We start from the raw sequence: 27576 nt of genomic DNA on the forward strand, positions 1-27576 counted from the left end.
TTAATATCAGGTAAAGTGTTGTAGTATTTGTGACAGTGTTGGTTTGCTGTCAGATCTTAACCACTTTGCCCTTTAGTTAACCTGTTCAACCATATGTTTAGCAAGATGTCTTTACTAGTAATGGACATGCCATCTGCTCTTTAGAACAATTAGATGCTATTTTTACTAGATGGTAAATACCTTGCAGAAAATGACAGTATCATTCAAATACCAAGATTATGAAGGGCTTGCACAAAATAATTTAAAAAACCCTGAATTGTAATGATGATTTTATGTGAGAAAGTTCTTATTTGTGAAGTTTAGAAAAAAGCATCTTTTACTAGCAGGAGAGATGCCATTAGTCAATCCTGTAGGAGAAAGTAATACTCGAGGAGTCTGTGAAGCATCTTCACAGATGCTCTATGAAGAGTGTGAAACCTGGCTGAGCTGCAACCCAGATCAGAATACAAACACCTTCCTTCTTGTTTATTTCTGCTATAACACAGAAGTGTTTTGACCAGCATTTCTAAGCAATATTTCATTGCTGAGTAGCATACCCTCTCCAAGAGAAAGCTGCAGTTTTGTTCTTGTCCCGTTTGGGGAGAAAGACGGCGTTGCATCCCTCCTCTTGCCCCTGGCCGGCAGGATCTCGGAGCGGGCAGCAGCGCGGGGCACCATACAGGCCACATGCCCCATCCTTACACTCAGAAACGTCTGTGAGGAGGTAAATGGGAGGAGAAGGAGGGTTCCTGCTGCAAGAAGCTACTGCTGATGCATTTGAAAATAATGCCTGCTATTGTGTCTCCGCAGTCTGTATATTTTCTTCTCACGCTTCCCTTTGTATGATGGTTCTTCATTTCTTTGGAGTTTTTCCCCTGGTGCTCTCATATTCACCAAAATAACCCCAACTGTCTTCTGATTCTTGGCCCATGCTCTTTACCCTAGACTTTGGGAGGTGTCTAGAGCTAGATTCGTATTTTCTCTCTCTCCTGGCGAGAGAATCAACCAGAGCGCAGATGCAGAGACGGCGGATGCAGAGAAAGCTTGACGGCGTCTCTGCCGCATGCCTCTGGCCCCGCGTGCAGCAGCCGTGCCCTCCTGCGCAGCGCCTGTTAGGCGGTGTTTGGAGTTGCTGGGTTTCAGTTATGTATAAAATGGATTTTGCTAGGACTTCTGCTAAAGCCCTGGTCAGACTTTCCCCTGGAGGGTTGTCTAATTTGCATGCAAAATATGGCACGCCTCAAGTACTTTCATGGACTGGATGAAGGGCAGCCCAAACTGGACCTTGCATCCGGAGGAATTCACTTTGCAGACTGTCAATTCCTCATTTCAAGTCAGAGTAGGGATAACTTACCAGGTGGTTCTGGAAAGCTGAGAAGTCAGGCAAGTAGATAGATATCTACAGCATAAGAGAAGACTTGATAATGAACAATGATATGTAAAAATTAATAGTGATCAGCATGTCTGTGAAAAAAAATTACTTCTGAAAAAAGCTAATTTTTTGTCTTTGAAACAGACATCTGAGTATTGATTGTGAGTATCTGGTGAACTGCTGGGTAGCAAATGCACCTTCATTGGTATAAACCGATAATCTGAAAGGAAGCAAATGTTTTAAAAAACAGTGGGATTTTCCAAGAGGAACTAATTCTTATCTGTCTGAGTGTCCATAAGTAAGATCAAAATAAATGTATTTCATTTATTCGTACTAGTCGTAGGATATGCTTATAGCCAGTCTTTTGACAAGCTAAATTTGAGTTTAAAAGTGTATCAGATTTGATCAGCTTAAATATTCCAATGGTATGGCCTTTCCTGAGAAAAGCTTCTTCTCCCAAAACATCTGCTGTGGACAGAGACTCTTCGAAAGGATCTGGGTTTTCTTCTGTTTCCCCAACAGTTGTTACTCTGCAGGAGTGGGTCACGTTCCGTCTTCCTGCAGCCAGCGGTACTTGCCCAGGTCTCTGGGTGCTTGTGCCAACACAATAAATAGTCTTTTGGCTGCCTGGTTCCTGCAGTTTTGTGACCACCTCCCATCCTGTGCCACACTGCCCTGAGATGTGTAAGGCTAAGAGGTTCCGTAGCCAAAACCATGTGATGGAACGTGCACATGTAAGAGCAGAACTGAGATTTTTTTCTTGAGATCTAGTTCTTAGTCTTTTATTGCATTGAGCTTCATCACTTTACATAAGACGGTGGTTTTTTTCATCTGATTGTGTGGAAATGGAAATCTTTCCCTTCCCCATTGAAGTCCACTCACATGGTTCAAATGAACAGCTTAGAAGACAATTTATTCTATAAGCAGGTTTCAAACAAATTACTTCAACAATAAAAGACAGTGGTTAAGGTGGACTTTTCTCAGCAAATGCTTTGGTTCTTATAGTGCTTTTCATGGTGGTAAATTTTACATGAACACTTACTTTAAAAGCTTTCTTGTGTAATATAAATGATGCACTTGTTATCTCCAAGCTGTCAAGGCAAAATCGAATATTCGTAAGTTGCTTGAACAGGAATTTTGTTTTATGCTCCCTATGAATGGAAATGGGCCATTTACTGCCTCTGCACCTACTTGTATGTTGAGATGTGTCCTGCAGAGTGGTGAAGATGCCATTCATTTCAGAAGTCAACCCATTTCTGTTTTTCTTTGTGCCCAACTCTCCGGATAAATAGAAGCCTTGGATGACTGCTCTACTAATTGCAATGGGAATGGTGAATGCATCTCTGGGCACTGCCACTGTTTCCCAGGGTTCCTTGGTCCTGATTGTGCAAAAGGTAATCTCATATTAACTGATCTACAGTGCATGACAGGGATCATGATTATTGTGTGTGACTGCTGTGCTTGCAAAGATTCAAAGTGATTAAGGGAGATTAAATTCCTCTTTCCAGCCAGATGGCAGATAGAGTACAAGCACAGGCATCGCAAGTCTCTTTATGCTGTATTCTTGCTAAGATGCCTCAACCATTTCTACCTCAGTGACCTTTGGAATTAAAATTCCTCCAGCCCTCCTTGCACCCACTCTTAAAAATACATTTGTAACAAATGTAGTTTTTTTAACAAATGTTAGCTTAGCATATGTGTACTATTATTTAAAAGTGACAAACCAGCTGTTTCATTTTGAAGAAATGCAGGAGACAATCACATGCTTCTGTGGCCTTAACTTGAATAGGGTGTAGAAGAGAAACCTTTTAGAAACTATTTTCCAGTGTTTTAGGCAAAAACTTACTAAAAATACTGTAAGCGAGCTTATTTCTGTTTCATATATTTCTGTGAGTATTATCTGACATACTCAGTATATTATGTCTGGAGATTCTCATGTTTTTCCTACTGTTTCCTCGAATTTATGATTGACTTTATATTTTAAGAGATTGGTTGGCTCAGAAATTGGTACTGCATTGTAAAACTAAGCTTCCAGATCACTGGTTTACACTCAGATCAGTAACGGCTCAAACTTCAATTATGTTAAGTCTACTTAGAAGAAGAAAAGGTGGATATCTTGCTCCAGTTCACCGGAACAAATGCTAATATTACAGAAAATCATAAGCAGGCATCACTGTGCAAATCTCAACAGAGGCAAGTCAAGAGCAGGGAACCATTTTTGTGTTCTGAGATGTCCCATTTCAGGTCAGAATTAAGGTATACTGGCAAGGCAGGATGAGGCAACTTATATTACTGTTGCGCTTCCTATTTCAAACATTTCAGCCTGCCACAGCCCAGAGTCAAAGTGGGGAGCAGAGGGGGCTGGAATGGAAACAAAAGAATTACAGAGTGATAAATGCATTATGCGTTATAATATGTGAGTATTTACATACATTACAGAGGTCAATTTGCCTTCTTCAGATTCATGCCCAGTGCTATGCAGTGGAAACGGAGAATATGAGAAAGGTCACTGCGTATGTCGAAATGGGTGGAAGGGACCAGAATGTGACGTTCCAGAAGAACAGTGCATTGATCCAACGTGCTTTGGCCACGGCACTTGTATCATGGGAGTCTGCATCTGTGTCCCTGGATACAAAGGAGAGATTTGTGAGGAAGGTTTGTGAAGTTTCCCTCTTTTTAATTAGCGTTTTCGATTTTGTCTTTAAAATCGCCCAACCTGTTCTAAGTTTAACGGTAGTTAAGAACTCACATAGATGTAAGAAACTTACTGTGAAGTGGTACTGTTTTTCTGAAAAGCACCGTTACTGTCTCATGGAAAGTAATGTTGATAGAAGTCATTTAGGCCCAATGACAGTTGTGGGAGTTGATCACATAATTTCCAGGATTAAAAGATTAAAGCTATTTAACATTGTCTAATTAGAATATCTAATCACTGTAGCACAGGCAGACCTCTGAAATGCTCGTTTTCTCTTTTGGTCTGGGAAGACTGTAGCTTGCAGGTGATTTCACTTGCCTCCTGCCATTGAATGCCAACAGCCAGGTCTGGTGGAAGTCCTTGCCTTTCAGCGAGTGATGGATTCTCAGTCCCTCAGGAGTTTCCTGCAAAGTGGCCCTGCAAGCCAAGGATTCTTATTTTTTGTGAAAGCTGTGAGATCATCCTGACTTGTTTCTCTTTACTTTCCTTCTCTCAGACTCCTCATGCTCCTTTCAGTAAGGGTGGCTAACGCTAACGCCACAGAGCCTCTCTGCAACCAGTAGCCTAGTCCCATAGTGTGCACTACCAGAGCCTGGGCAGTTTTTTTTCCTTTGTCAAAGGCTAAGGGTAAGACAACTGGAAGATCATTTAAATGAAATATAATGTGGTCATTTTCCAAAGTAATCAGCCAGTCATAATCAGCTGTTCTCTTTCTACATTCTGTTCATCTTAGATTTTTTCCATGAAGAATGTACTGACTTTATAGAGTCAAGATAGCAGCAAACAGTTTCAGTTTACCAGAGTGTATTGTGTAATTCTGTTGTCGTATGTCATTTTTACTGTGAGCCTATATTCAGGGTACTAAAATGGCATCTTTTAAAGCTTGGCTGATAAAATGTGGGAAATTACAAGAACAAGTAATTGTACTTTAGCTGGTTATAGTACCGATGTGTGTCTGCCCTCATCTGTAGCAAGAAGCAGCTGTCATTTGCCTGTTAGCATTTCTGAGAGAGCTCATCAGCTACAACTTACTTCCCCTGTGCATAGCCATGAAAAGCAGAACTGTTCTTCATGCTTGCCCTGATTTGGTGATTTTTTCAGTAGTCCCCTTACCCTGAAGCTAGTGACAGCGCACTTCGTGCCTCCTGTTGTATGGATTTTAGGTACTTCTTTCGAGTAACACACAAAGGAAGTTCTTACATGGCCTGAATTCTCTAATGAGAAAAATGCAGAAGATCGGGATACATTGGATGGATTTTACATATCTGATATGGTTTTAAAAGGGAAGATCAAGAGAGCGCTTCTGGCATACCTGGTTGTTGGTGTTTTCAAAAATGGACAAAATCAAAAAAAAAAAAGAAATGAAATGAAAAAAAGCAAGCAATGTACACATTTACACACTGAGGCCATGGTACTGAACAAGCCTGTAGCTGATGAAAGGTTGACTGAAATTTATTCAGTTGCTTTGCTTGTTGACATAATGTGATCCTGTAAAACGGTTGAAAAAGTAATTGAGATAAATGTGTTCAGACAGCCATTGAAACTAAGATCATGAAAAAGTTGGGGTTTTTAAAAGGAGAAAAACACTTAAATGGAAAAAAGAGGGGAACTGTGTAGGCATAGGATGGATGAAACAGACCTTTACAACCTATACTTTGTACGGCACATTTTTATTGTGACAATGTGTGCATGACATGACTGTTAACTATCTACTGTATTGCACAGCATGTGGAAGTAATTCTATCAATAATTCAAATTACATTATTGTATGTAAACCTGAGGATCATTAACTGTTGAATTTAGTATTATAGCAGTATCGTTAACATCACAGACATAGTAACAGATGTAATATCCAGAGAATACCAGTAGCCATATGTATTCATTGCTATGGACATCCTTTCAGTTTGTCCTGTCAGATTATCAGTACTGTCCTAAGTGATAATTTTTAAACTGTTCATGGAATCACTCAATTAATTTTAAAAGATCAGCACATCAAAGAACTGTATTTCAGGATGAGAAAACGTTGCCAAGTACTTTTGTCGTGTGCTCAGCAAGATGTACTTTGTCCAGAAACACTGATTTCCCCTTTTAAGTCCATTGCACTGTGCACACACCTGGAAGGCTGAAAAAGATACAGAACAAATCCTGAAATAAGATCTTGCCTTGGTGGCATAGCATGCTCAAAAGATAAGCTGTCACTTCTTTATTCTTTGGTCAAAAGGTTCAGTGAAGTGCAGGCCATTAGTCTGTAAGTCTGAAGTATTGAGTCTTCTGTCACTGACACAGAGAGCGGTCTCTTCATTCACGCAGCACAGAATACTGGTTTTAAGTTTACAATTAAATTACTAAAGAAGATCTGATGCTCATACTTGAAATATACATAGAAGAACTTTCAAGATGCCATTTTAAGACTAGCTTGAAGCATGATCTAACATAGATAGGCTTTTGGCTGATTGTTTTGCGTGCTCGGACACCCCACAAATTTCTCTTCAGCTAAGCAGTCTTACTGGTGCCTCCAGAGAGAGCAGGCTATGTGGTCTGCTTAACGTTTGCCTTGTTAACAAAATGCTGGGTCTTTATGAAAGAATATGCTGATTATACAGGACTAACCAGCTGATTTAAATTCTTCTACAGAGCTCCTGAATTCTTCACTAGGAATAGTTTAATCCAAGTTGAGAACAAATCTTGCTCTTTGTCTGTTTGCAAATTATTCATCAGTACGTTATGTCTTTTATGAATCTGTTCATTATCTGCAATTGCCCAGCACATACTTTTTATGAGTGTATAAGATTTTTGTGGTTTGTGTTCAGTCAAAGATGCACTATTCAAGGTTAGTGGATGACCGTTTTGGGGGGATCAAATTCTCTGCTATAAAAGTAGCTTTCCACGGGAATTTTCAAAGAATAAATCTCTTTTCACAAATGTAAATAAAACATAGACCGCAAAGGCCCAGATGGAAATACAATGCACAGTTGTAGAAATAGTTGTTAATTGCTTCAGTTCTTTGCCAGCTCCTGCTACTGAAACATAGACTTGGCTAATTTAGAACACTGAATCTCTCCAGGGAACCTGCATTTTAAAAATAAGAAAATACAAATGACAGGTAGAATCATTAGATCTCTAACAATCTACGTATGTACTTGTTTTCCTGTTTTCAGTTTACAGTTTTGCACAGCTCTTAGCATAGACTGTTTTTTCTTGTTTATTCGTTAACATTGTTTCAGTTGGAGTATTTGCACAGAAGTCACTTTTTTTTTTTTTTTTACCTAATAAACCCGAATCCCTGATGTTGTATTTCACTAGGAAGGCTTGCAGTAAAGGTGCAAGGTTTAAGCCATGAATTGTACATTCCCTGTTTTCTAGAGGACTGCCTGGATCCGATGTGTTCTGGCCATGGCGTGTGCGTCCAAGGGGAATGCCACTGCTCCGCCGGCTGGGGCGGCGTCAACTGCGAGACGTCTCTCCCTGTGTGCCAGGAGCAGTGCTCGGGTCACGGCACGTTTCTCCTGGATACAGGACTCTGCAGCTGTGAGCCACAGTGGACGGGTTCAGACTGTTCAACAGGTATGACACGATTTTACTTTCTTGATGAAACCTGTTAAAAGCTTTTGTTTTCTGTTGGGCTTGTGTTAGAAAGTACAAGTATTAGTTTAAAACACAAGATGAGGTGAACCAGAGGTGCTGTGGTGTTGAAGTCTGATTTCTTGTGGGATACACAAGTGAGTTTGGCAGCAGCTGGCTTTCTCCTGGCAAGGGTAAAATGGCTTTTTCCTCGTGACAAGAACTCTGACTGATGGCGTGACAGCGAGCTCGGTAGTCCTACGGGAGGGCAGCTGCCTCCTGGCTGTGGTTGGAGTTGAGCAGGATTCTCTCATGCTGTCCAGCACTTCCTAGGATCATGCCTCCAATGCAATGAGGGAGTCCACAACTCTGAGAGAATATGGAGATATATGAAAACAGGGTCTAAACCTAATGATTCATCAGTAAGAAGCTTCTGTCAAAAGAATGTTGAACAAAACATTTGCCTGTTCTCTCCTGCTGGGATAAAGATTGTTTTTTCTGAGAGGACCATCAAGTTTTAATCCCACTGAATCTGTTTAAGAGTTCAAATGGATTTTCTATGTGCTTCGTACCTGTAGATTTAGTATTCTTGAAATGAATATGCTCAGGGCATTTTACTCCTGTAATGGAGCATGTCGTTACCAAAGAAAAAAATAATTTTGAGTGTTTGTTACAAAGACCCCGATTTCCATGCTCTGAAATTAATAATACGTGTAACGTCAGTCTGACACTGTTGGAGGTGATGCTTTGACAAGAATTGTCTGTGCTGGCTTTCAGCAAAACTCCAGTTGCTTGGATTTTTATCATGTGTTTCATTATGTGCTGAAGATGTTTGCTGAAGGATAGTAATATAGTGGTAGTTTCAGTAATGAAGCAAATAATTAGGTAAGGTGCTAGTTATGTACTAAATTTGTTTCCCACAAAATATACAAGATAATTCTGTTCTAATAGGAAGTTACTGTAGCTCAAAAGGAGTTGTTAATCTCTAATGGGTCTATTGTGTCAGCTGCATGGGGCAATTGGATATTAAGTAAAAGAACATGGAGATAGTAAATGACTGCAGCAAAGAGGCTGCTGTCTTGTCTTCTAGGATCTTCATTTCATGTTTGTCTCAATTTCAGAGTTATTTTGATGAATTCTTGGAAGGTAATTTTTTCTTTACTTTCATCAACCAGTAGGGAAGACACCTCTTTTTGTCCCTACTGTCTTCAGACTTACAGGATGCTTTCATGACCACCAACAGATACCTCTATAGCTAGATACTTCAGGTTTCTCCTTTCAAATTTCTCTTTCTTCGTAGCTATTAAACTTGATTCAGGATTGTTGTGACAATACAATGAGGATTAGACTGAAGCGTAGATGTTCATTTGCTGCTGGAGACTGTCTTCTTAGGCTCAGTGATTACTGTGCATACTTGATCTTAGGAAGGAAAACATCAGAAGGCTAAGTCAACAGGGTCACAGTAAAAGCTTTCTTATGTGAATAGAAAAAAATCGTGAAGTTCTGTATAGTGAACAGGATGAAAAGGTATAAAGGACAGACCACTCATCTGTAATCAGAAAGAAAGGAAAACTTTGCAAGTGATATACCAGGAGTCTGTCAGCCTGTCTCAAACCCTTGCACTTTCCCAGCACCTCAGTACCTCAAGCCAGAGAAGTGGAAGAGTCGTTGTTGGCAATGGGAAAATATGCCTTTCTGTATTGTTGTCAAGCGCATGGGCTTCTGTTTTGACACTTTCTGCGTTCCCCAGCAAATGCCAAGCATTTTCAAAATAAAAGGGGAAATTATTTTTGAGTTTCACGTTTTCCTAATTAGAAAATTAGTATGTCTTGCTGTATTGTAAAAAGCAGCAATAGCAAAGGAACTGCAGTACTTCTGACTATGTTGTCCCACATACACTGTGGCTCACTGGCAAAGGAGTGAGCCATCTGTACAGTACCTTCCCCAGCCTGCCCATCTCTAGCTCTTCATACAACATGAAGTTCCATTTAAAATGCCGCAGACATTTAAAGAAAACAGTATGGACAGAGATGAAGAGTGAGGGTGTGACTCATGCATATCCCGAAGGATGGGCAAGGTTTGGAGCCACAGCCTGAAATCTAATGGAGTCATTCAGAGATTTTTGAGGCTAGGAAAGACCATAGTGTTCGTATAGTTTGACTTTCTGTAGAATGTGTACCAAAAAAAAATGATCCTTCAATTTCTGCTTGACGCTCATAGACTGTGTATTTTTTAGTAATTCAACCTTCACCAAAAGACTGCAAATGAACGGTAATCTACTACATTCCTAGGTAAATTGGTTCAATCATGTCTGACCCTTACCGCTAAAACGTGCACTTTCTAATCCCAATTTGAATAGGTGAAAAATCTGTTGTGCCTCTTTCTGCTAGATGAGACTGTCAGATTCTTCTCCTACATGTTCCTACTCTCTTCACCTCTTATCCATCTCTTCAGTAAACTAAAACTAACATAATGATCTCCTTAAGGGGTTCTTCCCATTGATTCATTTTCCTATAGACTTTTTTAGTTGCATAGAAAATCATCTGATCCTGTGTCCAACTGGAAGCTTTCTAAACATTTTCCAAATCAGGGAAGTGTATTTAAAAAGATAGAGCAATGCAGGTAAGGATGGAGAAGTGCTCTCAAATGAAGTGTATCTTATTGTTAAAATGAATGATCTGGCAGGAATTCTGTAAGAGCCAGTCTATCTTTACTTTAAATAGTGTGAATGTGAAATACTTTACTTTTTAGAGTTTTACTGATTTAAGGAAATTTTCATATATGCAATGGAGAGTGGTGCTAATTCTGGTAATTTTCCTCAAAATGGGAGAGGCTTTTTAAGTGTCGCCAGTATACCTACAGTACAAAAAGAAAGCAACCAAGCCAAAAAGACTCTCATCTGTAGGCAGACTTTAAAAAAAAAAAAAAAAAAAAAAAAAAAAAAAGTTTTCAAAACTGATTTTTTTTGTCCTTAATGATTATAGAAATCAGTATAAAAGGAGCCAATATTTTACATCAATTTCTTTCTTGTAATGATATGCATTTCTTGTACCTACACAAACACACACACACACAAATCTCTCTCTCTCTTTTAATCTCTCCTTTCCTCCTTCCCTTCATAAAAATATAATGCCAAAAAAGGCAGAACATTTTATGCATTTTGTATTTTCAGGTAGTCCTTTTGGAAGTATGATTGACCACATAGAGTTTTCTTTTGCTTTTGTAAAATGACATCAAGCAAACACTAAAATTCTAAGCTTAAACATGCAAAGGTCAAGGAAAGACAAAAGAAGATACCTATGCCTTAACTGAGTCATCTTTCCCGTGTTTCTTATGAAACACTTATCATTTTTCTCACTTAAAGAAATGCCATTTTGCTAAAGATGTATTGCTTGATCATTCAAGCAGTTAGTTGCTCTTGTATATACTTGATTTTACAAGAAGTTGCTTGTTGAGAGTGGATATAACAAACTCTGAACTCTGACATGATTGAACTAATTGGGTAGTAAGAAGTGGCTAGTTTAGAAAAGGAGAAATGTGTAGATGGTATGATGGGGGAGTAAATGCACAAATGTACAGAGTAATGGAATGGGTGGGGTTTATTTCCAGTCGTCCCTCATATGAGGCATTGTTTCTAAAAGGATTGTGAGAATGAAGAGGCCGTAGCTGTGCTCTGTCTAAATATTGCACGGTCCTGCTTGGAGGCCTCCATATAGGGATATGAATCTGCCATAATCTCTTTCTTGGGGTCAGCAGCTAAATGCCTCAGATTGCCCATTGAATTTGTACAGTGCTTTTCCTGTGGAGCTCTTCCTTTTTCTTTAGGCCTCGTGCATATTCTTAAAGAATTAATTTATTCAGTAGAGTAGAATAATTTGATAGACAACATCTGTACTACAAAGGCCAGTGTAACTAGGGCAGCTCCCTAGTTTAAGATTAGAGCTCAGAATTACTGAATAGAAGTATCCAAAAATAACTCATAACTGGTGCTAGAGATACTCCTTATGTATGCCTGTGGAGAAGAGAGCTGTGGCACTGGACCAAGCACCTATGACCAGGCTAGAATCCATCTGACTTGCTGCTCTAGTTAAACTGTCCTTCATGGGACCTGTCAGCTTGAGTATCTTTTACTTAGGAGCATTAGCTGGCAGTCAGTCACCTTTCTAGCGTTGCAATACCGGAGCATACTGTTAACAGCTCGGAGCTGGGGAGAGCAGATGCCTGCTGCCAAGACCACTGTCCTCCTCTCCTGATGAGGCACCTGTGCCAACTTCTAGGCAAGGGGTGATGATTCTGAGGCGCTTCAAGATCTCATTGTTATCATCAGAGGCCTGAGGCCAGGGTTTGTCTGCAGCGTAGCAGAGACCAGCTTGCTATCTTTCCACCCTTTTGATTCCTAGAGTATTTCCAAGACCAAAAGAAACAAAGCCAGCACTGTTATAGTTCCACACTGTCCACAACATTGACCACAACAACCACACATACCGTGAAGCAAATAGTTCTTCTTCATGCATCACCATGGTTTATCTGATGCTCATAAAAAACGTATGATTTTCTCTCTAATCATTAATTTGTGGAAAAAGAAATGCTGCCCTCATGTAAAGCACCGAAATGCTTTACATGATACTACTCAATGTATAAAGGTGAGTATTCTGTGTTTGAATTCATTCCTTACTATCTTGTTTATCACATTATTCATTTTGTTTTGGTTTTTGGTTTTTTCCTAGTTTGTTCATCCTTTGGCAACTCACGCAAAAATGTCCAAAGAAGTTAGAGATGTAGATTTTGCCTCCTTTATGGCCATTATTGATTCAGTCATCTGACTGTGGATATGCCTAAGAGAGATGCACAAGAGATTGGGTTCTATTTCTCACTTAGTCTTCCCTCTCCCCTAAAAGCTGTATAGAGAATAGAAATGTCATATTCTGTTCCAAGTGAGACTGATTATAAAATATTTTTTGTGAAAAGTGCTTGTACTGGAAAAGGTCATCCTTGCCTATTTCAGAGTCGCAGCAGCTTTACACCATCCTGAATCCAGTTATGATTGTATGTGAAAATCCATTATTATTCAGACCTCTGATATATCGTTCAGTTAACCTGTGCAGCATGGGGGTGATTTACTGCATACATGGCAAAATAAAATAGCAGAATGGAAGACTGATAGTAGACTATTTTGATGTCACCAGGACATCAGTACAGTCAACATTCTGCTTATTGTCTGTGTATCTTTGTTGCTTTATTTATAGACTGTCATCCAAAATCCCTTGATGTTAATGAGTGATTTCCCTTTGAGATCTATAGGCAATACATTTCAGAAAGACAAACTCAAACTTGCAGGTACTGACTGCTCCTTTTCAGATAGAAGGGAGCTCTAGCTAATTAGATTGATCTACATGCTATTCTCACATTATACAGTCATTAGTTCACTCCACCTCTGTAAAAAAGATGGCTTGGTGCTTTTATAAAACCCAAAGAGCAGGAGTGACTTTTCCAAGATCGTGCTGTCTCCACAGATAAAACCAGGACCACAAGACCTGCCTTAGTCAGGATATTAAAAAGCTAAACCTTGTGAATAAAACATCAGAAATATTAAAACAGGACAAGAGGCAATGGGCACAAATTGAAACACAAAAAAGTCCCTCCGAACATAAGAAAACACTTTTTTCCGGAGAAGGTGATTGAACACTGGAACAGGTTGCCCAGAGAGGTTGCAGAGTCTCCATCCTTGGAGGCAGTCAAAGGCTGTCTTGACCTGGTCCTGAGCAATCTGCTCTGGCTGACGCTGCTCGAGCAGGTGTTGGAGTAGACCATTTCCAGAGGTTCCTGCCAACCTCAGCCATTCTGAGATTCTGTGAAAGTGCAGCACGAACAAACTGAAGAGGAAACATCATCCTCCTTTCTTAGATTGACGTCTGTAACACGGAGCCTTGAGATTAAGGGAGTTAAACATCAAGCAAAAGTTGATGACAGGGTTGTTCAATGGGGCAGATCCTCAGCTAGCATAAATTAGTATAACTGCAGTGATTCCACCAAAGCATTGCCAGTGTATTTCAGCTGAGATTCCAGCCCTGAGTCATTAATTAATTGCTGCACTGTGCCCAAAATATTATAGACTGAAAAGTAATGAAATCTATGACAGAGCTGATATCTCTGACATCCTGTCCTGTATTCATTTCTCTAGACTCTATTCAATTCGGCCAAAGTAGGCCAATTTCTGTCCTCCTTACTCCAGGACATTTGTCATAATTCCACTGAATCCATTTATACCACTGAAGCAACCTAATTATGATTGGTAAAAGAATAGTGGCAGTTCTTTGTCATGAAAACATTCATCCTAAAATGATTATATGTAGATGGTATATATTTAGCATATCTATTTTTGGTTAAACTCTCTCTAGCAAGATTGGTGGTAATTTTCCAAAGGGTAAAAATGGATCAGCAGCCTCTTCTCTCAGTATCTTGCAGAGCATAAAACCTCTCTAAACTGAAGTGCTTTGAAAAATGCAAAATGTTGTAATTGTTGTAAATTGATATGTGCAGAGTAGAGTAATTTAAAAATCATTAGAAGTATGCATTTTTTAAAGTAAAGTGCTTCAAAAAGAAATGAAGGCATAAAACAGTATATTAATATAGTTCAAGACATCTCAAATTGATTTCAAAATTAAACATCAAAAACTGCAACTTGAAAAAATAATTAGGTAAAACCATTTCATTGCAATCAGAAAACTCTTCAGATTTAGGAAATTGCAGATTATGGGTGTCAGTCATTCTGATTTGCCAAGGACAAGGGTATTCAATACAAACAACTCAAATAGTGAAAATAGCCTTGAAATTTCTTCCATACATGATGTACTGTCATGCATTTTCTACAGACTGTTCTTTTCTATGCTGACACTTTTACTGTACTTCCTATTTTAGAAAAATCTGAAGAACTTTATCTACTGTAACCATCCCTCATTGTTCTGTTCTGCAGAAATGATGGACTTACTTAATTTCGTCTAACTGTCCTGTTTCTTTAATTTGTGAGGAGCTTTGACTATTACTGCTATGCTAATTAAAAGGATGATTGAAGTTTCCCCTGCTGTACGTTGTTTGACATTGTAGAAAGGCTCTTCCTACTGCTATATATTTCACTGAAAAGAAAAAACTATGTGACTAGTTTGATTTGTATCTCCTGTAGAGTTGCAAGAGTTTGCAAAAAGATATCTGGTGAGCAAGATTTCTATTAAAAACTCAGTAGTTAAAGATTGCAATGCTGAATACGTGTTGCTGGAGAATTTAAAATATGAGAAATTTAAGGCAGTGAAGAAGTACTCCAATAAAAATTAATTCTCCTGCCTGTTGAAATCAGTCCAGAGGGAACCAGGAAGACCTGGTGTAGTCATGTATTGATTTAAGAAGTAGGATAAGTCAAGGGTATGAGAGATACAATGAGGAAACTTGGGATATTTTTCAACAGATTGCTGCTTATTTTGCAGATATGCCAAAAATAATGGCTATTTCTTTTTCAACCTGAAAATTAAGATTCTTAATCTATTGCTGTCTACTCCTCATTTGGCAATTATTGGAAATATCGCTCATTGAAATATAATTATAATGTACTTAAGTCAGCTTTTGTAGATCCTGGTCTAATCCAGAAAAAGGTATTACTCAGTCCATTGGGTGGAATCTGCAAAGCCAAGTTCGGCTGTTCCTGTCCCAGGCGCTCTTCCCCTATCCGAGGGCAAGATACAGGAATTGCTTTGGTGACAGCAGCTTGTTCCTGGCTCTCCTTCCTCCTGGGGGCTGACAGAGACTTTCCTCTGTGCATGCACAATATGGCACCTGTATAGGGAGTCTGGTGTTGCCAGCAAACACCCGCTTCAGTGTGCTTTCTACTAGACCTAATCCAATAGATCTGGTTTGACAGTGATGCTGATTAAGATTCGCAGGCAAGATCCACGTAAGGAACATGCCAATTGTGAATCCAGAGGGCTTAACACCAGGTTGTACGGCAAGACAGCTAGACGATTATCTAGTAGCAAAACCTGGCAAATAAGTGTGAATTTTGGTAGCAATTCAAGTGCCTAAGTAATTTAAACAATTTAGGTAAGCTGAGCAAAAGTTTAAGGATCTACATCTTGGGTTTAGACAATTAAAGTTGTAATTAGGCGCCTACATCCCTTTGAACATCTCATCCTTACTACCTACATGGTAGTAGATCTACTAGAAAGTCATTGAGGACCACAGTAAAACAGCTGACAGGATTTTGTATGGGAAGGACTTTGACGAATACTCTGTCCAAGAAAATACCAAGAGAGGAGTTCTGAATAGGAAAGGCCGATGCTCCACAGTAGCCCACCCTAACTCTAGGGCAGGCAAGTTGGGAATAGCTTCTGCTGGTGTTGTAGGTGCCATAACGGAGTGGAAATAAAGAGCCTCGGCAGACACGAGAGCGGTAACGGTATGCAGGGTCTTCACCTTTTAATTTGCTAAGTCAGTGCCAGTGACAAAACCCCAGCAAGCTGCTAGCCAGCGGGAAGGCAGCCACCCCACCGGCCTTTCAAGGGGGTGCTAATGTCAGGAGGAAGCATCCCGTCTTCAAAGCTGGGAAAGCAAAATGCTGGAGCAAGAGTACAAACAACCAAAACAACCGGAGTTTTTGTCCTTCAGTGAATTTCAGAACACTCAGCTGCAAAATGTGTTGCTTAAGTCCCCCCCAAAACAGATATTTAAAACATTTTTTTGTTGTTGTGGTAAGAGTTTTACAAAAATAGCTATCATTTCAATATGCAGCAGAGTCTTTCTGCTAAATTTAACTTGCCTCTGAATCTAGGAAATTGCTATCAGTAAAAGTTTAAATCATGGAAGCCTTTTCCTGCTTGGAAACTTTCATTTCTCCTGCAAATTGCCTTGTTGAGCTTTTCGACTGTGTAGATAATTGCAAGGGTAATAGATGTAGACATCTTAAAGAATTACTGGTCTTTGCCCTCTTTAAGCAAGGACTTTTGCTTAAGTGTTTAGGCTCAGGTGACACTTTTTAAATAGAATTATAGTAATTATGCAAAAACATTTCAGCGGTGATAGAGCAAAAACTCCACGCACGTTGTAGCTGCGGTGTATGTTCATGCATGTTGCTGTTTAGGAAGCCTCAGCCATTTTATAAGCAGCTTATTAAAATAGTATCTATCACCTTGTGATCCAAAATCATTTTCTGAGGGACTGCAGAAAGCGGATTGTTAACCTGCTGCATTTTCAGCTCCTTCTGTCCTCGCCCGTGCAGCTCATTACAAACGCGGCTGGAAGGAGGATGGCCCCTGCGTGCCTCTGCCAGCCGTGCCGAGTGAAAAGAAGCCGCGTAGGAGACAAACTGGTTGTTGAGCAGCCTGTGACTGGGCAGCACGTCCAGGCGATGCTGGACCTAACTCAGCAAAGTGTTTGCAGGGGGAGGAAGAACGGGAGAGCAGTGCCGAGTTAGCGGGAAGGTGTGCGCAGGACAGAGGGACGCTGAGGATGTGGCATAGCAGTGCTCGCTCGCACCCAGGGCCGTGCGCCGGGTTGCCGTTCCCCGCGGGAGGAGGAAGCCTGCAAGGCAGGCGCTGCGTCTCTGAGCAGCGACGAGGCAGAAGAGCAGCTGCCAGATGCGTGTTGCTATTTCGGTTCGTGTTGCTGACACAGAGGAAGTTGCTTGCTGCTAGCTGCTTCGTCTCTCTCTGTACTCAAAGTCACAAGTGCAGCAATGGAGACAGTTAAACCTACCAGCGTTTACTGGCTGTTGGTGTAGGCGGTGCTCCCAGTCAGCCGCTGAGCGCTGCGACGGCTGCTCTTGCTGGTGCTCGGCTGCCCTTGCTCGTGGGGAGAGCTCGGGTCGCCTGCCTCGGCTGAGTTTGCCCCCAAAATGAGTTACTTGTGCTAAAAAGACAGGTAGCAAGGCCAACTTCAGCTGATTTTTGCTGCTGTTTGGGAAACTGAGGTGCTGCTCAGTACCTGGTAGTGACCTTTAATTTCTGATATTAGTCTTTACTGTGATATTTTGTTTGTTTGTTGGGAACACGGAGTCCCTAAGGCTTATTTTGGTTGATCCCCCGTGTCTGTCACTGGTGTGTGCTTCTTCACTGAAAAAACTGGTCAAAAGAGAAGTATGTGCTTTTTTTGGCTATTATCATATATCAAAAGGGATTCCTTTCAAAAACCGCCAGTCCTGCAACGCTGAGTTAGATTGCACAAGTCAGTCTCCTTTCCCTCTTAGCAGCAACCCCGCGCCAGATTTGGTCGGCAGTGGCTCCTCTGTGGGTTTGGGGCTGCCATTGCTTTTACACAAGTGAATCTGGATACTCGTGATAATGTATGAGAAGTAGGACCAGTGCCTGCTTTTTCAGCATTTTGAGCCCTTCAGAAGTCTGATAAGTAAAATACATCTTGATTACTGAAGTCAGCAGTTGTTCCTAACGTACAGAGCATGTGATCTGGGTGAGTTAAGCATTCAACAGAGCCATTTTGGGGACTAGATCCATGCTCAAAGGTCAACCTGTAAGCCAGCGAATTGAAGTTGGTGCCTCCTCTTTGGAAGCAGTGCTTAAATAAACCATTACTTCTTTACTAAATATGACTAATCAAATTTACTAATCAATTTTGAAAACTTAATGCTCAGAGTAGAGCCCTATTCTGTGTTAATACCTCTCCGTGTATCATGAAAGATTTAGTGCTTATATAAAAGATGCATCCCAATCCATTTGGGCAAGCTTGCAAACCTTGGCTGAAAATAGCTGTTCTTTTATTTTCTTTCGATACTGTATTAGTTCAGGCTGTACCTGTGAGACAGTTTTATTAAATGTACCTACTGAGCAGTTGCTTCGCCTGTTTCCTTTTTTCCTGCAGAACAATTTGGTTGCTCTCCATGTTCCTCATCATTATCATACGCTGCCTCATGCCCTTCACTGATTCTCGCCGTCTGTCACTTACCCGACAGGTTTCCTTTTTCTCCATTTTTCCTATACCCCCGGCTTTTCAGCCCGAGGACCCGTGGTTTGCATTTTCCCTCCGTGAGTGAGCACAAAGCCTTAGCTTTCATAGCTTTCGTCTCATTCATTATTGGCTCAAGAGAGGTTGTTCTGGCCTGCTTTCTTGCTAGTCTCCCGATCACATAAAATATCACACAAGACAGACGTTTCCTTCTGTGGTTCTCTGTATGTTGTGAGGGATTTTATGAAGCTTGTTAGTCAGAGTATGAATCTCCAGTGACTGCTGTAATTTCAGTGCTTTACAACATGTACAGATGAAATCAAATAGTGGAGACAAATTATAAAACAGGACAAAATTTGACGAAGTAACTCGGTGTTTACTTGGGAAGCACAATATTAAAAGAAAAGGTTATTCTGGTCAGAGTTCTGTGTGGTTCTCCTCACCCTCGTGTCAGTCTAATCTTCCTTGCTGTTAGGTTATATTTCTGCTCATTTATTTTAAACATTTCCCACAAAGGCCTTATCTGACCTGCCAACCTGTATCATGTCCAAGAAAGAGACAGGTTCTGCAGCTAAAATCCCTTGTGTGTCAAGCACAGCATAATTGTATTCTGCTTTACACCAACACTATGGCTGGGTAAACACAGATATACCCAACGGCAAATGAGTAATCCTTTTCAGTGATATCAATTTTCAGAGCTTTGGCTCCTTGAAATGAAATATCTGTTAGTATGTTTACCATTACCAGTCCAGACTCATAAGATTGTATTGATTAAATTTTTGCACTGTAAAAATACCATTCTGAAGCACAGTGAAATCAATAAAGGGTGAAGTTTTTTATATATACAAATTGGATTTGGATCAGGAAGAAAATATTCTTCATCAGATGAAAAATAAATCTGAAAGAAAAGTGTGATAAAAGATCCAAAAAGGGGGAAAAGTTCACCGAAGTGGTGTTTCTCTATCGTTTCCCTCTGCTTGCTGTATTAGCCTCTCAGACTTTTCTGTCTGCCCAGTGGTTACTTTCTCACGTGACTGCATTTTCAAGCAAATCAGGGCTCCCAAGTTTGGAAAAGATATTTTCCAAATAGGTATAGTATTATGAGAGGTTACATTACAGTTAAAAAAAAAATGCAATTGCATTCATATCTTTTAAGGTACATAACACTGTTAATGGCATTGTTCCTACTGGAAGTCAGAAGAGCTATTTTTAGAGTACTTACTGCATCAGGAGTAAGTTCAATGAGATGAGGGTAGGATTATTTCCAGAAAGCAATTAAAACAGTTACTAGATTGATGGGGAAACAGTATGAATAACCAATAGTGAGGATATGGCATTTTAGTTCCAGTGGTCTGGTTTTGTGTGTTGTGGGCTGTGGTGAGAAGATAAGAAAGGTAGTTAGAAATCTGTGAAGCAAGATACCAAAAAGGTTTACTGCATAAAGCTTGTGCTAAAAAGGTTTAAAATGAAACAATGTTTGGAGAAGTTTTGGCTTTGCTATGCCCGTGGAAATATTTGATGATTGTGTGTTAATCGTGGCTGAGTTATCCTAAATAATAATTTGGGCTGTGTGAAGTCTAGGTTTTCCCATTTGGCCTGAGGACATTCATCATGTAACAGTGCATCCCTGCCGCTCGCGTGGGCAAGCCCGAGGAAGACCCTGCTTGCTGTGCCGCCTTACTGCCCCCCTGCTAGAAACCCTCCTGGGGTAAAGCAGGTCGCAGTGTGGACAGGAGTGCCACAGTCAGCCCTCCATTCAGTTAGCTTATACTGTCTTTCCGTGAGAACACCCAAGAACTTATTTGATGCAATTACTAGTTTATTTCTTTTTTAAGTTTAGGGAATGTCCTTATATTTCCGTAACCCATGGAAATGCACAGATAGTTGTAATATGTTATGATCCTCTGAGTCAGAAATAAGGGCAAATATGACCTGGAGTGGGATTTGTTTTCGTGGAGAATTTTTCCAAAACCATTCCTCCGTTCTAAAACCATTTCTGAACATAGCTTTGTATGCTGGCTCTCTTTCTTCATCACAATCAAAAATTTGGGAATGTAAACTACTGGTAAGCTAACCTTTAGCTATTTTGAACTTGATCTGGATTTTCAATAGAAAACTATTTCAGATACAGATGCTGAAGCTGCCTGAGATGGATCTCCCTCTGTGTGTCTTATATGGGGATGGGCCATCATGTCCCACTTTGTTCAAGAAACAGAATCTGTGGAAATGATTTTGGACATATCTGTAAGAATAAATTCAGTGCAGTAGACTCAGGGTGTTCATTTAAATAGCATTAAAATGTTGCTTTTGATTTACTCACACAAATAGAACAAACTACTTAAATCCACAAATTGTTGTGGTATCATTAGATGACCTATATATTTCCTTGTCCGGTTTGAGTACGTGATGCATGGAGAATAGGACAAGAAATGCTGTAGCAAAAGAAGTTGAGACTGAGAAAGTACTTGTCACAGGGCAGTCTGGTGATGGAATAGATTACCTAGTGCTAACTTACATTCTCTGTTGCTGGGAGTTTTTTGAGTGGTGCCAAATATTTAATTTGGAATGAGGATGGACTAGACGATCATATGAAGGCCTTTGCAGTCCTGTTTTATATAAATCTACATAAAGCGAGGTCAGCTATGCTATGTGCCTAGGTGCATGTCGTGACCATAGATGTTATTTTAGTACGCTGGCAGTAGAGGCTTTTGTTTCATGCAAACAGTTGTCGGTTGGTGATGATCGATATAGCATGTTGATTTAATTTTGATTGTACCAAATTTTGTGTAAAGTTCTATAGCTTTTTCCCATTGAGTGTTGCTTGATGGTATGAAAGATAGACTATGTAGCTGGAATTGTTTGGATTTTATCTGCGATTTGGGAAGGGACCTTTACTGCGTGTTGCCTGCAGGAAGCTCATTTCGGTTTGCCGGAGGAAGCATGGTCACAGACACCAACAGCTGACAGCCTAAGACTTCAAAAGACATGTTTTGCAGACACTTCCAAGTCCCTGCGATTTCCTGCTCTGGCTTGAAGAGCAGGTGCTCTTGGATGCTCTCATACCCCTTGTGATTCTTCTGCCTTGCCTTTATAGAAAGATTATAGCCTGCAGTTTCTTGGTTTTATGCTGATTCACCATGTTACCTACAAACATACTTACTAATAGAAGAAAGTAATTATTTAGTGGGACTGGAATTACAGCTGTATTATCAAAAAGTTACAAATGATACATTAAAAATGTGTTCCTAGACAATAACAAAATTCTCATGCTTCAGCTGAGTGTCGCCATGGGTATTAGGTTTTGGTGAGAATGACAGCCTAATTTTTATGTGGGAGCTCCAATTATCTGTTGCTATCAAAGTACTAAATTAAATAAACTATCCTTACTTTTCTCTTGAAGCAAAAATGAAATACCTATGGCTTAAACAGATTGATTATTACCTTTGCTATGCTTTTTCTTTTCCTTAACCGTCTCTCCTTCTTGTCCTATTATGAAATAAGGATATCTAATCTGTCCATGAAAATAGGAAAGAATGAATAGAAAGAACACCTTTTATGCAGCCTGTAGCTTTGAGGTCTTTAGCTGAAAAGTTTGTTCGTATAGTTGTGGCTGGCTAAGAAAGTACAAAGTTGTGCACCTAACTGGTGTGCTGTAACTCCATCAGGAGAAGCCCAGATTAGATGCAGTTGGAACAACCACATTGCCAGAGAGCTTGTTTAAATCGGGGAAATGATATAAGGTATACCATAAAAATAACACCTTTTCTGTTACAGACTTGCAAAACTTGGTTTTAAGCCTCTATACTGCATTCCATCAGGTAACCTTCTCTAGGGAGGACAACTTTCCATTAGGTTTTACTGAAAAAAAGTGGCTCAAGTGCTTTTGGACTGTAAATTTTAAACTTTACATTTTTGAACCTTTTTACGATGTAAAAACTTGTATTAATAAAATCAGTTGCTGAAAATGAAAGCTAGAACAGAGTTGTCTCCAGGACACAGCAAGAAGGTAATTTAGAAAAGCTCAGGAACATTGTTGAAATTATCATGCAAGCTTATTAAATGCAATGTATATTTAAATTGAAAAAACTTTCTTTATTAGGCCTAGATAGGTGGGTTTTTGCTGCCTCCAGCATTTAAACATATTGGGTGAAAGTCAGGTTAGATTAATTTCTAATCTTTATGGAAATCCACTTATTAAAAAATGGATAGCCAAGTTATGAATATAATGCTTAAGGGTTTAGACTGTCTGTTGCACGACTCACCATTTGAATGTGAAGAAAAGTAAAATGAAAGTGTTTTCATATTACGATTATTTGACCACTTTTGTTTACATATATTTTTGTATTCTTGACTTGATTTTCTAAGAGTTATTCCTGAAACATGTTGAATTAACATTAAAATCTTCCCTTATCATTACAAATTATAAAATATTTAGCTTTAATTTCCCTTTTCATTTTACATAAGTAAAAGCTTATTATAAAACACATTTAAAAGGACTCAATGTTGACTTAGGTAATTAAAATGAAAAGTATGGGGTGAATTTTTAATGCTTTTCAGATTAGCTCAGGAACGATCAAGGTATTTGTCTCCTTCTCAAGCATATGTACAAATAATGCTTCCTTTTCCAGTTTGCCTTCTTCCAATAAAATTAATGGACATTCAGGATTAAGGACATATCACTAAAGATTCTAGGAAGCTTGAACTGAACAGTTTTTAAGTCTCTTACTCATTGCTTGGTTTATATCTGAGGAATCTGAATTTAGTATTTGATGTATTTTGTGAAAGTCTATAAGAAATGGCAGGGTCTGGTTGAGGCCAGCTCCCAGCACGCAGCAACGTGTCAGCACGTTGCTCGCAGTCAGTCTGCACAGCCTAGGGCTTTTTTAAATAAGGAGCCCTGTGTTTAGAGAACCTTGTTTTGATTGCAAAGTGTACACGTGCAAATGCCGAGACAGGCCTTCGATTCCTGTAAATTCGGGTGATTCAGCTGGTGTTGCTGGAGCAGGGAGAAGTGTCGCTGGCTGAGGAGCTGCTCTCCCGGCCGCAGAGCAGCCTTCGAGCCGCCTCCCCCAGGAGCGCTGGGGACCTGCCTGGAGCGCTGGGGCCGCCGGGCGGGAGCGTGTCCCGCCAGCCTGTGCCATGGAGGAGCAGGAGAGAAGCGATTGCTTTCATGCAGGTCCACAGGCCTAAGCACACGCACAGTTGAAGGGCTTCACTAGTGATGTGTATTGTGCTATACCTTGTGAGAATGAATGAACATCATTGCAACAGCCTAACTAGAGGCTAGTGATGTAGTATCCCCCAGAGTCCAATTTTCTGATCAAAACTGTCATCTGCCTGCTTTCTTGTCTTAAATAAGTCACCTCTCCCTTGCTCATGTGCTTTGTAGTCTTGTCTGGTGCAACAGCTCGGGGCTCCCGAACAGGCCAGGCCCCGTCCTGCTGGGTCTCCATCTCCTCTCCTGCCCTGTGTGTGGAGCTCACCTGCGCCCTCAGCAAGCTTGCAGGTACTACACCAGAGTACAGTGAATAATTGCCTGCCCGGCTCATGATGTGAGCCAGCTGCCCGCCGTTGCACGAGCTGCGGACAGGGTCCACACAGCCAGGAGGCGGGTGGCGAGGAGGGGAGCGTGGTAGCACTTCACAGCAGAAGGGAGCTCTTGGGCTGGCTCGACTCCTGTGTCTACCCAGCCCCAAAACCACCGCTCAGTTGCCCTGGCTCCTTGGCGCACCTGCTGCGTTGAGGTGCTTCTGAGCCCACCAGCACCCGCGGCGGTGGGAGGAGAAGGCCTCCGTTTCACAGCAGAGTTGCTTGATGGCTGACTTGCTGTCTGACTTCATTGCTGTCTGACCTTTAACCACATCAGCCTCGTAAGAAGCCCTTAATCTATTTCAAGTGAATATATTGCTTTCCATCGCACTTGGTCACCATCCACTGAGAATACCTCCTTTTGTCACATCTGCTGTGGAGACACAGTCCCACAGTGCAAATGCAAATGCTAATGGGACCCCCTCCTATTCTGGTTTCTCTGTACTTGTTTATCCGCAGAAAGAACTAAGGAATTGTTTTGCATTAAAAACAGGACAACCTGAACTGATATATATATTTTTTTTAGTCTTAGTTGTTTGAATTGGAAGTGGATTAAAGGTGTATGTACTACCACAGCATACATAGGATGATGTTAGGCTTGAGTTCACTTGCTTGGCATGAAAACAGAAGTCTGGGGAGAATCTTAGGAACTGCCCTTGGTTTTGCTTGGCACAAGACTACATTATTACTATAAACAGCACTTCTGAAGCCTCATATTATATCATTGAAGCAAATGTAAATCTACAGATTGGCCTTAGTGGCCACAAAATGAGAGTGGCCTGAGCAGCTGGACAACTGGGGTAACTGAGGGAAATGCCTCATCCAAACCAAGAAACCAGACTTCATTACGTCTGCTTGCTTGTGGAAGTGTTTATCCAGGCTAAACACTGTTCTTGATTTGCATCAAAGAAGATTTAGATTAGATATTTGGGAGGTTGGGGGGAAAGGAAAGGCAAGGACTAGGTGAGCTCATTCTGGCGTTCCTTCACTGGAGGCCACCAGGAATGAGTTTGAGAGAGGTCCATCAGGGACCAGGCAGGGTTATTTACTGTGCCTCAGTGCAGAGCGATGGACTGTTTGACTCTTCAGGTGTCTTCCTTACAGTTTTCTCATTCCTTAATTTATACCACATGCATTGAATTGTCAGTTCACTGAAATGTGCTGGGGTCATAGTTATGCCCAGCAATAACTTCATGAGGTAACACTTTCTAAAGAGTTACATTAATAAAAATAATAACCTTGCAGCTGTGGTGCCTTCTCTCTTGTAAGTAAAATATAGATGACTGTGAAATTTTGCTGAAATAATTTATTGTTCCAAAATTCCGCATGTGTGTCTCACTATATGGCATTATGTATGTAAAGTTCAGATAAAGTTAAGTATTTCTCCTTTGGTTATTGACAAAGCATTCTTGAGAAGCCCTCTTGCAATGTCGTTAGATTCTCTTGTTTTGGTAAGTTCTTCCAGTGCAGCTAATTATATCCACTTGTCTAGCAACGAAAGGATGGGCCAGATTATCACCTAGTATGCATTTGCATTACTGCATTGACTAAAATCAAATTATGCCGATTCAAATTAGGTCAGGCTTTCCTCTTGTAACACTTCTTATGCAGATACTGGTACATGGTTACTGTGCTCGGACTCACAGCAGAGATTAGGTGTAAAAGCTGAATAAGGGGGCACAGGACAACGAACCTCACATCTCCTGTTACAGAGAACCAGTTTGGCATCCAGGATTTGTGCCACTATGTTGTCTTTCCAAGTCAGTCTGGTTGGGATAGATGAAGCCACTGTGTTCCAATAGGCTAAAAGTAAAGGAAAATTTGCTTGGCTGTGTCTCATCTTAGGTGACAAAACAGAATAAGAAAAAGGAGCCTTGTAGTTAAAGACTGTATAGTGACTGGCCCATTATACTGTTAAAAAGATAGGAAGTCTTTTAGCTCTGCGTCATTAATCTGATTGACTTCATGAGTTTAAATAGTGATTAAACATTTTATTTCTAGTGTGGAACATGGAGAAAAAATGATGAAAAAATTTCAGACATGTAGGTCCATTTCATTCCCTGGGTTATAAAATAATAACATGCGCCAGATCTGTACAGTCTCTTCTTCCCACCAGAGCAGGGGTATGTCCACATGCCCTTCCACTCCATAATGCATATTTCTTTTGTTTCTCTTTGGAAGACATAAGTGTCAAGAGTAAACCTGGTAGGAAGGTGGGCAGAGGTGAGGCAGGCGTGCTGTACGGGAATGTGTACAGGAAGGTTTTCCACAGCTCATTCTCTGAGATTTATTTGCACTTAGAGAAGTGGAGGAAGCTGCTAGAGCTGCTGAAAAGATAGGAAAGCCCTATCTATCACTGTCTTTCCCCACTTCAGACTTTCCAGGTTGAAGTTAAGTTATGTATACTGATGTCTTGAATATTCCCTGAAGTTTTGGCATTACTTGAGCTAAAGCAGTCCCACAACTGCAAAAAGCTGTGTAGAGGACATTTAATCCAGAATGGTCCAAAACCATCTACTCCACGTAGCCCTACATAGTGTAGGCCACAGACTGTTTCTTAAAATCTGCTCTGCAATCTTTTCCGCTTATAATGAAATACCAAAAGCTATAATTTTAATGAACTAGAGGGGGATCAGAAGAGATCAAAGGCATCCCTCGAACAGCCTAAATCCTTGAAGTAGCAGGTAATTTGTTCGATTTAATTCTCAGGAGTTAGCCCATGCCCCGTGCTATAAAGGTAAGCAAAAATAATTGCAATGATCCTCTGCCGGTCTGGCCTGCGGTGGGGAGAGGATTCTTCTGTGGTCCCAGAACTGGGGATGAGTTACCTCCTCATCTGAGGAGAACGGAGTATGTGAGTGGTTTTGATATGAATGAAATGACAGAGCAAGTCCTCCCCCTGCTCTCTGAGCCATCTCCCAGGTTTCCAAGGAACAAACAAGTGACAAAACAAAAAAGCCAAGCCAAATGATGCACAATCCCTCCTGGTACCTGCAGGCAAGCAGTCCAAGGCATGAAGCATTAGGTTAATATGTGATCAGTGGGCAGCCGTCAAGTCTTTCTAAAGGCTGATGCCCCAGACTGGGCACAGTTTTTTATTTGGGGCATCTTTGTAGCAGAGTATAGCCAAGCAGTCCCCTTCCTTGTCTTATATGCAAAAGAGGGTATAATTTACTCTTTTGGGGGAATATCATCAGATAATTATGTTTATTTTGTGCTCCAATATTTCACAAGTCCCTTGCTGAATAATAAAATTAGTCATTTTTTATGTAGTTTATTTTGCTTTCCTCAGTGTAGTACTTGATAGTTGCTTTTACTGAATTTTATTGCAACTTTTTTTACTGAGGTTTTTAACCAAGTCCTCAGCTTCTGAGGGTAATTTTGAGTTTGACCCTTCTCTTCCAGTTTTTCACTCACAAATTCTATACATATATACTGT

At 40.5% G+C, this 27576-nt stretch overlaps 1 protein-coding gene across 4 annotated transcripts in view; it reads left to right on the plus strand.

The window, feature by feature from the left end:
* The window catches only part of TENM1 (teneurin transmembrane protein 1), a 748569-nt gene that overhangs the window by 615629 nt on the left and 105364 nt on the right, over positions 1-27576 (plus strand). For all 4 annotated transcript variants that reach the window (XM_064518178.1, XM_064518175.1, XM_064518176.1 and 1 more), the window contains 3 exons: positions 2644-2745; positions 3812-4006; positions 7410-7610. In XM_064518178.1, coding sequence (XP_064374248.1) covers positions 2644-2745; positions 3812-4006; positions 7410-7610 — 498 coding nt within the window. The remainder of the gene's footprint in view (positions 1-2643; positions 2746-3811; positions 4007-7409; positions 7611-27576) is intronic.

Source organism: Dromaius novaehollandiae, chromosome 11, assembly GCF_036370855.1.
Source record: "Dromaius novaehollandiae isolate bDroNov1 chromosome 11, bDroNov1.hap1, whole genome shotgun sequence".
Classification (NCBI taxonomy): Eukaryota; Metazoa; Chordata; class Aves; order Casuariiformes; family Dromaiidae; genus Dromaius; species Dromaius novaehollandiae.